We start from the raw sequence: 10,774 nt of genomic DNA, 5'->3' as shown, positions 1-10,774 counted from the left end.
GTTTTCCTGGAGTGCCCACGCGATCGCGTTTGCTGCGTGGAAAAAGTTATTAGATAACTACCTGCTTGCCATCGGAGGAACTGACGGCTTTTCACACCGAAACTTAACGTTGTCGCCAAGAGGTACCGCTTTTGGCAACGGGCTCGTCGGTGAGTCAACCGATCACTATATAGCAGCGCTATAGTTGTAGGTTGCAGAGTAAACATGGTGGAGAATTTGACACTTGCAAAAACTTTGGAAATTGCTAGGCAAACGGAAGGTGCTATCGCTGATGCAAAGGCTATGGCTGATGGTGATATAAATCATGTTGGTGCCATTCATGTGAAAAAAAACAGGTGAGCAAACCAAAATTCAAAACTAAATGAAGCCATAAAAAGCCAGGAAATGCGACTCACATCTGCTATCGTTGTGGTTCAGTCAACCGTCTAGCCAATGATAAAACCTGCCCTGCCAAAGACTGCAAATGGTAAACATGTCTGAAAACGGGTGTGCAAATCCTCATCAAAGTCTGTTAATGTCACTGTCTTAACAGTACATGCTTGTTCTACTGATGTAGCTAAGCTAATGTGTACTGCTAGTATTACTACACCTACCACACAGACATGTTCTGTTCAGCTACTCATTGATACGGGGTCTGATGTTTCTGTACTGCCTGAGAGAGTATGCAGTGAATACTTTAGCTCAAGTAAGCTAGGTCAACCGGATTAGGATCTACGGATCCTCAGAAACTGCACGCGATGCCAACCTCCGTCCGCTGCTGCAAAAGATGAACGGTGCCGGGCTGAAACTCGTCATGGGCAAATGCAGCCTCCGTCAAACCACCCGGAGTTTCCTTGGTTGTAAGATCGGTCCTGGAGGTCTCCAGCCTGGTGACTCGCATCTGACGGCGATTCTGAATGCGCCGATTGATCCTGCAACCCCTGCGTTCATTTCTTGGACTTGGTGCGTGGTACAGCAAGTTTGTGCCCCACTATGCCTCTCTTATGGAGCCCATGAGAGTCCTGCTGCAAAAGAGCAGGTCATTCCAATGGAGCAGTGCAGCAGGAGCAAGCTTTGACCAAGTCAAGATGCTGGTTGTGAATTAGCTCAAATGCCATTAATGTAATGCCCTTAATGACTCAACTAGACAACACTGGTGACTAAAAACGCACCTTTTCAAACTGTACCTTAGTTCTACCTCAGGCCCGGCGCGAGGCAATCAGGCGCCCAGGGCAAAATAACGAAAGTGCGCCCCCGTGTGGACAAAACTGTGAAACACATGTGATAAAACGCCTCATATTACTGTCAGCTATTTAAAACCAGTACGCTGTTAACACCAACATTAAATGTAGGTTATAACAACGTTACCGACCACACACAACGATGGCACATAAGCAGGTTACAGGCTCTAGAATGAACGAGGTCTGTACGGCTCGTAGGCGCGCGCTGCACACTGGCTGAAATTCAGTGGCAGGCGCTGTCATGCATGTCACTCTGAAAACACTTTTTTTCGTCATGGAAATACAACGTTTAAGTATCCCCGTGCCATCATTTCAATGTCGAAATGAATATGAAATGTTGTTGAAACAATACAAGAGCCAAATCATATTAAAATATGGGAGTTGTTTAACAATTAACCAGCGACGTTCTGAAAAGACGCGTTACAGCTGACAGTGGTCATTATAACGGTTTTGTTTTGAAATGGGGAAAAAAAGCTGTGTGTGTATTTAATTTTGCAAATAACTACGGTGTTAATTTAAGGCAGGTCTTTAGAAGCACAGGTCCTGTGGCCCACAGCACGGGTTTTTGCACTCCCTGTTTCTTGCCTTTCATATTACTCCCGTTGTCATAGCTTTGACCTCTACATTCATTAATGTTGAGGCCCATATTTTCCAGATGGCCCAAGAAAGTATCACATAGTGCTTCGCCTGTTGTGGACTCAACTGGGATAAATCCAGTAAAGTGTTCTGCAATCGAAACAGCAGCAGGGTTCTCGCAATTCACAATACGTAAAATGATTGACATCTGTTCAACATGACTAATGTCGGGCGTACAATCCATAATCACTGCATAGTATTTTGCATTATGAACCTTTTCAGTAATGGCCTGAAGAACCATCCTTGCTATCCTCACAATCAGTTCGTTCTGAATATCCTTGCTTAGGTAATGAGTTGTTATGTCACATCTCTCAATTCGTCTTAAATGCTCACTCATTACTGGGTCATATTTAGCAATCAGCTCTACCTGCCCTAAGAAATGCCCATTGGAGGGGTCGTACAGTTTTTCTGTTGTCCCACGAAAGGCCATGTTACGTTCAGCTAAATCACAGATGATGCTGATAATTCTGGTTATCACTGCCCTCCAGTAATTTTGCTCTCTCTCAATTAGCTCCATGTTTTGACAGTCCAAAGTTCTCTTACTGGCCAGTCCAGCCTTAAGAGTGTGCCATTCCTCCATACAATGGGTGTGTGTTTTCGAGCGCTCGTGGCTACTTAGACATTCACCGATGTGTTTCCATACGTTACAGCCATCTTTTGACAGACAGACATCACGTTTCCCGAATAACATGCAACAAAAACAAAAAACCCTATCTGTAGATTCGGAGTACAATAACCACGATTGCTTTATTTTTTCACCATTATTAAGTGTCATGAAAAAGTTCTCCTTACGAAATCTCCGAGGAGGGGAGTCTTTATTTTGCGGGAAAATATTGTTCATCAGCTGCTTTGGGCCTCTTTTAACTAACTCTATTCTGACTGAGTCAGAGATTCGGTTCGACCATAATGCGGGGTCATCAGATAGGCTTACTATTAAAGGCAGGTCAGCAGCCGACCCACCTGCTCTTCTCTCTGTCTCACTCTCACTCTCTTCGCCAAGTTCCGCAGCAGCATTTGCTAGCTGTGCTGCTGTCTCTTCCGCTGCTGGCTGTGCCTCACGTCTCTCAGTCTCAGCCACAGCACTCCCTTCGCCCGCACGGGCAGTGCCTGCTCCATTTCGCCATCCCCGGCAACGTTAGCTGCGGACTCACCGCCGGCACCGGCGCCACCCGTGAAAAAAGACGTTAATTTTGGATATGCTTCCAGGGCTTTTGTCTTTTCAAGTGTACGGCGTCTATTTTGCGCCCCACCTAGTTTAATTTTTGGTTTGAGATGGAGAGAGAGCGCAATGTATATTATTTTCATTGGTGGCGCCTGGCGCGGTGCGCGGCGCCCTTTGGGCTTTGGCGCCCCCTAGTGGCTTGGCGCCCTGGGCAATTGCCCAGTTTGCCCAGTGCATGCGCCGGCCCTGTTCTACCTCCTGATCCCCCCCCCCCTTTCTGATATCCCTATCCCTATTCCTCTTGTCTAACCAAAAATAATAATAATTCCACTTATGATGACTGTATGTTTAGAACAGCACTTCATGTGTATTTTACTAGTTACGGATGTGATGCTTTAACTTGTGGAAGAACCTATGCACTTGTAAACCGCTTTGGATTAAAAGCGTCTGCCAAATGACTAAAATGACAATGTAAAGCTTTTGCTTCTCGCAGTTTATCGGAGGCTGAGAGGAAGTACTCCGTTGTGGAGAGGGAAGCACTAGCCGGCGTCTGGTTTGCTGGGAAATGGCGCACGTGGCTCTGGGGATGCTCATTTCTGTTACGCACTGATCATCATGCACTGACGACGCTCCTGACTACAAAAGGGAACGACCGTGCTGGCCTTCGCCTAGCCAGATGGTCTGCTCGTCTGATGGAATTTGACAATGGCGTTGAGTACAGAGCTGGATCTTTGAGTCACGTGACTAACTGTCTGTCTGCACAGACACAGAGAGGCTGCCCCCACACACTGCTCCGTGCACAGATACAGAGAGACTGGCCCCCACACACTGCTCCGTGCACAGATACAGAGAGGCTGGCCCCCACACACTGCTCCGTGCACAGATACAGAGAGGCTGCCCCACACACTGATCAAGGAGCAGAAGGACTGAGCTCAACACAGGAGACATGGAAAAACCCACAGGTTCTACAGCAACACTGATACTGCTGGTAACTGAGAGATTATCAAACATACAAGAATTCATATTTATACAAATAATCTGGAAAAATAAATCAAATCCTGCAGTTACAAAACTTTGTGAATAACACTAAAAGGCCGTACAGTGATGCATCATGGGGGATGTCAGTGTAGACGATGCTGTCTGCAGCTCCATCGGTTGCAGCCACAGTAAAAATCAGCTTCTGCTCAAAGGCTCTTTGCAGCAGCTTCACCACCTCCTGGCCCTCTGGGCTGTTTGGTAAAAAGGCCTCTGTTTTGATTCCAGTAAAGGGCTTCCCTGGGTTGGGATGGGCCTCCTGCACACACAATATAACACACAGAGAAAAGGGGAACTGTATGAAAGTAGATCTTATGTAACATGTGTATGGATCATTACAGTACATATTACATTACATTATAGTCATTACAGACAATAAAGTGCTAATCATAACTATAACATACATACATACAGTACATATCTTTTCAAAAACAGCTGGACTCAAAAATACAGACTAGATCTGCTCCAATTTCTGAAATCTCCAATAAAATGGACACACTTATACAAAGAATGGGTGAAGGGTTTTAGATGTTGAAGACTACGATACAGGGGCTGAAAACTACACTGGACTCTTCCCTTCAGAAAGCACAGCATCAACTCCAGGATTCGTCAACAAAATCTTAAGATGTTGGACTGAAAGCAGGCGCAGAGGAAAAGAACCCCTCTGGTTTTCAGAGACTTGTATCCCCTTTGTGCTCAACATGCAGGAATAGAGAGACATAATGAAACTGGACCAGGCTCATCATACTGCATCACAACCAGGACCAGAGGGAGAGACTCCACAACTGAACATAGACCAACATATGGGCCAACATTAACAATGCCTGAAGGGTTATCACACACCTATTCTGCCCAAGTGGGCAATCCTGATCTCCTGCCTGCTAAAACAGCTCAGAGTTCGATACTTGGCAAGGTGATGCTTTTAATAGCATTCATGGTTTATTCCAAAAAGGGGTATTTCAATTATTTACCATGGGGGGACTTACTAAATATCTAGAAATTTGACATTTTGGCTCAAAAAGGAATGGACATCACATTACACGTTCCTTCTCAGCAATACTGATATGAATAGTCAGGCAGATACTTATCCATCATGCAATACCATCAGGGATGCATCTGATTGGCCCAAAATGTATTCTGCCGCAGGACAACGACCCCAAATATACAGTCAATGTCATTCAGAACTATCTTCAGCGTAAAGAAGAACAAGGAGTCCTGGAAGTGATGGTATGGCCCCCCAGAACCCTGATCTCAACATCATTGAGTCTGTCTGGGATTACATGAAGAGACTGAAGCATTTGAGGCTGCCTAAATCCACAGAAGAACTGTGGCCAGTTCTCCAAGATGTTTGGAACAACCTACCAGCCGAGTTCCTTCAAAAAATGTGTGCAAATATACTGAGAAGAATTGATGCTGTTTTGAAGGCAAAGGGTGGTCACACTAAATAGTGATTTTATTTTCTTCTGTTCATTCACTTCTTCTGTTCGTGCATTTTGTTAATTGATAAAAAAGAAACTGTTAACATTTCTATTTTTGAAAGCATTCTTACTTAACAGCATTTTTTCACACCCGCATAAAACTTTTGCACAGTACTGTAAGTATAAGCAGATCACCCCGGATGACTCTATAAAACACTGTGGAGCAAAATATACTCTACAGTATAGATGATGACACTAAATATGACATTATTAGACTATCTCTGTTTCTATGGATTCATGCAGATTCAGTTTCATATGCTACATCAAATCTACCTCTTTTGGTTGCCTGTCTGTAATGAATTTTCCACCATCTGTGATCGAAAAGTCCAGAAAATCCAGTTACAGTATGTGGCTGCATGGGTTGGTACCTCCTTTAATCAAAGATTATGAAGATATAATTATGGGGCTCTTCAGCACTACCCTCTATAGCACTAATACTATGAGTAGTTCATGTATATATACCTGGCAAATATATAGTATGAGGTGAAAATAACAGAATAAAAATAGCATGTTGGCGCACTGCACAATATTACTGTGATCAAAATGTGATTTTTGTTCATGAAGAAATAGATTGGCAGTGAACTCGATGCATGACACTGCTCCAAAATACATTTTTTTCCAATGCCTATTGAAATATGAAGCCCTCCTGAATAAATGCTCATTTATTCCTGTTTGAATTCCACTGGGGTTATTGTATGTAATCCTTAAATATGTCATTCCAAATCTGTAATGTTCCCATGTCATCTGTCCCTGCATATCCCTGAGCACATGGAGCCTTGTGTATTGTAGTTTAATTTAGGTTATTTTAATGTAATATTTTGTCTTGTTTTTACTTTGTTGTCATGTCATGGACGGACATTGTACTAGTGTGAGGGGGAAGAGTCTGAATATTATGAATAGGCTACTTACAGTAAGATATTTATATTACAATAATATTACATTCATCATACTGCAGAACATTATAATTTTTTCTCCAGTCACATGACTCCAATAGTAATGAAATATGAAGAAATATTACTTACTGTCTGTTTTCCACCAGGAATATTGTATGTAATCACAATAATCCCAAAAATGGTTGTCAAATGTGTCATCTGTCCCTCTGGCTGGTCTCCCAGCACTCTGAGTGCTTGTAGACACACTGGACACTGGAGACCCAGTCTTTCTACAGATCTCTCCAGACATGCTGCACAGAAGGCATGAGTACACATCAGCCTCTGCTTCTTCTGAAAGGGCTCCATGCAGAGGGGACAGGTCTCCCCTTCAGTAAAGCAGACAACTGCTCTGCCTGCCCTGGAGATCTTAGACATTTCTCCCTTGCAGACGTCCTCCAGTCGCTCTTTCAGCTCAGAGACACATTTCCTCACAGCGTCAATGGAGATGTGTGGACTGACAGTGATGCTGGGTAAGTCTCCAGGTCCAGGAGGGACACAGAGAGACTTAGAGCTCTAATGAGAGAGAGAGAGAGAGAGAGAGAGCGAGAGAGAGAGCGAGAGAGAGAGCGAGAGAGAGAGAGAGAGAGATGGGGAGAGAGATGGTCACTGAATATATGTCTGGACAAGACTAACTACAAGAAAAGAGGACAACAGAAAATGATCATGTCCACAGTGTGGGTCAGAAATTCCAGTCAGATGAGGAATCAGGAGCAGCTCCATCGGAAAGCTCTGTCAGAGAGCCAGTGATGTTACCTGGAGGAAATGGATGTGATCCTCTGTGTGTGAAAGCTGCTCCAGCTCAGCGTCTCTCCTCCTCAGCTCAGCAATCTCCTGCTCCAGTCGCTCCAAGAGTCCTTCAGCCCGACTCACTGCAGTCTTCTCCTGATCTCTGATCAGCTCTTTCACCTCAGAGCACCTTCTCTCAATGGAGCGGATCATCTCAGTAAAGATCCTCTCACTGTCCTCCACTGCTGCCTGTGCAGAGCGCTGTTAGGAGACACAGAGAGAGGATGGCTGTACATTTTAACTAGGCCTTTCACTCAGCTCTTACTGGGACCCCAGACAGCCTGTTCCCCACAGTGTGGCTCAGTGAGATTGAGCCCCACAGGGCTGGAAAGTGGCCCAACACTGGGCTCCTCACTGGCTGACTGGAGGAGAGCCCTGACTGAGCCCTGAAATGGCTCTTCCAGCAGCCAGCTGTTGTCTTCTCCTCTGGTCAGTACCCACCTTGAGTGACTGCACAGCCTGTCTCAGATCCTGCAGCTCCTTCTCTCTCTCCTGTATTCTCTGCTGGAATTTACTCTGTGTCGCCCCCAGCTGCTTCTGTGGACATACATCAATCATTCCACAATATCATGACTACAGTATGTACTACTGTCATCATCCACCATGGCTCCTAAAGCTATATCACAACTCAGTAACTAAGCAACTTAAAATGTTGCAGCTAGCCATTAGTCAAAGACAGCACAACAGCAGTATTTCTGTCTTGTGCAATAACTTTTTTATATTTAAGTACCAGCGTACTTATCCTTGGTTATGGGCATGCACTTTGCCCTTTGTTGTAAGTCACTCTGGATAAGAGCATCTGCCAAATGGCATTGATGTAAGAATGTAATGTATCAGATACTCCCACTTTCTCTCCTCTTTTCCTGCATCTATGGGCAGAGTAGCACCATGACAGCCATTTTGAAGTCTCGAGCAGAGGTAATTGAGAGCAGCACACAGTGATACACTGGGGTATAAAAACCTTTCCTGTGAAAGAGAGGGGTGGGTCTCTCCTGCACTGAGTCTGTGAGGTAGAAGAGTGGAGTCAGTGGTCAAACAGTGGCTCAACACTGGAGAAGGGCTCTCATTGCAGAATAAATCTGAATAGTCAGCCCAGCAAGCAGTGACAAGCAATCCATTCTACAATAAACACAACTTGATTTCCATCCAGGCCCTCCTGTCTGTGTACTGACGACAACCAAAGAATGTGTTCATGTGACTGGGAATCTCGCATCACAAGTTTTAAAACTTGTTGCAGGACAAAGAAACTATATTTCATAATACCACCTGTATCAATATGTAGTCTCTTCAGACTATGGAAATAGTATTTATTCCATAAATAATTAATTGTTGTGTTCTGAAAACTAATCCCATTCCTGGCCAATAGGTGGCACTGTAACTGCTGTGATACGACAGGTGAGGTAGTCAGGAAGTGTTGCATTTTTGTGTGGAGTTGTTGTGTGGAGTTGTTGTGAAATGCACAATGACAGTAAAGTAATAGAAAACGTTATCCTCTGTCCGGTGCTTCTTTTTTAAGTGCTTTAATACAAATACATAACACCAATATATCCAGTATATAAGTTAGAGACCCCAGAAAGATGCATTTCATGTGTGAACAAAATTGAGTGAGTAGTAACATCATGTAAATTTATAAGAGATTATTGAGTAAGTGTATTCCCATGAAGATATGTTATGCCATTTTTTAAAATATTGTTATATATGTAATTTCTGTATATATGTGATATATTGTTACTATGAAAACCAGAACTAAGCATTTTTATTGTTCCATGTACCAGTACTTACTTGTTTCTCTGTTCTTGCTGTTGCCACAGAGACTGTATCATGGCCTCTGTGACCCTCTATTGTACACAGATAACAGATAAACTGATCATCGGTTCCACAGTAAATTTCCAGAGGTTTGTCATGATGAGAGCAGATCTTCTCCTGCAGGTTTCCAGTGGCTTTGACCAGTTTGTGCTTCTTAAAGGCAGGAGATTCATAGTGAGGCTGGAGGTGAGTTTCACAGTAAGAGGCCAGACACACCAGACAGGACTTGACGGCTTTGTGCTTTCTCCCAGTGCAGACATCACACGCCACGTCTCCAGGTCCAGCGTAACAGTGAGCAGGAGGAGCAGCTTGGAGTCCTGACTTCTTCAGTTTCTCTACCACTTCAGCCAGCATGGTGTTTTTTCTTAAAACAGGCCTTGGGGTGAAGGTCTGTCTGCACTGGGGACAGCTGTAGACACCAGTATGGTCACGCTGACCCCAGCAGCCCTTAATACAGCCCATACAGTAACTGTGTCCACAGGGAATAGTCACCGGATCCTTCAGTAGATCCAGACAGATCGCACAGCTCAACTGGTCCTGATCCAGAAGACCTGCAGCCTGTGCCATTTCACAGCTCAAAGTGACAGAGATTAGTTTTAGTTCAGAATGTGGTGCCGTTTCCCCTAATCTGTGTGAGAAAGAGCAGGAGATATTTTTTGGTTCTGAGCAAACCAGAAGACCTAGATACTGCCCTCTGCTATTTTACTGCTTTCACTCACAGAGTTACTGCATGACAGAGAGAGTGGGAGTGATGTTCGGGTTCTGCCCACGGCTGCAGGAGGTGTGGTGTCGGACTGAGGCCAGGCTGAACAGAGCACGGACTGTAGAGAGAAAGATGTCTGGTTATGCCTGTTTCTGGCAGGAGGCTTTGCCAGACTCATATCAGAAGATCAGAAAGTGCATTTAGTACATTTTTAGGGCTGTCACTCTGGATCAAAACATTGTACAGCTGGACAACAATTCAAGCTCATTGGTTGAAAATTGGTTCTAACTGCCACAGCCAATCGGCGTGGGGGCTTTTATTGCTTATTATCCAAGCGAAGACTACATATCCAGTTATAAAACAATACCAGTTCTCGCTCTCGTAGCAACAAGCAAATTAGCTATCGTTAGCTTGACAAATTTACAAATATCCACTTACGATAAAATATAGGCAATATGAACATAGTAGCGATGCATACAAGCGTGCTCAGGTGGATATTTGTAAATTCGGGAAGCTAACTAGTAATAGCTTTTTTGCTTGTTGTTACTGATAGCAAATTGGTGTTGTTTTCTAACTAGATTAGCAATAGTATACAGAGTTTCAGTGATCATTTATCTGGGTAGCTACACGTTCCTTTTATCGCTTTACGTGTTCAATCATCCATGTTTATGTCACGTTTCATGTTTGTCATGTCATGTTTTATGTTTAGTTATTGTCTTGGTTATGTTTTTGTCATGTCACGTATTATGTTAGTCTAGTCTCACCACATTTTTATGTTTCATGTTATGTTATGTTTCAGGTTTAGTTGTTACAATTTAATTGTTAGTCTTGCCATGTCATGTTATATAGCTTATTGTCATTGTTTTGCACACTGGTTATGTCACAATATGTTCCATGTTAAGTTGTACTGGTCATTGATTAAGCAAACACTTTTTTGTGTCTTTCTGCAAACCTTGCATTCCTGCTTTCTCCCTCTCTTTCTGTCACTCACACCCTAATTGTTTCAATTTCCCTTG

At 43.7% G+C, this 10,774-nt stretch overlaps 1 protein-coding gene across 1 annotated transcript; it reads right to left on the bottom strand.

Annotated features, from left to right (window-relative positions):
• Positions 1-1,198: 1,198 nt before the first annotated feature.
• LOC133126726 (E3 ubiquitin/ISG15 ligase TRIM25-like) lies at positions 1,199-9,722 on the bottom strand. Its single transcript, XM_061239063.1, has 6 exons — positions 9,032-9,722; positions 7,691-7,786; positions 7,217-7,450; positions 6,821-6,976; positions 4,119-4,312; positions 1,199-1,247 (listed from the first exon to the last, which is right to left on the bottom strand). The coding sequence occupies exons 1-6, from the start codon at positions 9,620-9,622 to the stop codon at positions 1,199-1,201; spliced, it is 1,320 nt and encodes a 439-aa protein (XP_061095047.1). The 5' UTR covers positions 9,623-9,722.
• Between the last annotated feature and the right edge of the window lie 1,052 nt (positions 9,723-10,774).

This window comes from Conger conger, chromosome 4 (assembly GCF_963514075.1).
Source record: "Conger conger chromosome 4, fConCon1.1, whole genome shotgun sequence".
Lineage (NCBI taxonomy): Eukaryota > Metazoa > Chordata > Actinopteri > Anguilliformes > Congridae > Conger > Conger conger.
The sequence above is the reverse complement of the archived record's forward strand: the minus strand, read 5'-3'. Positions and strand labels throughout refer to the sequence as shown.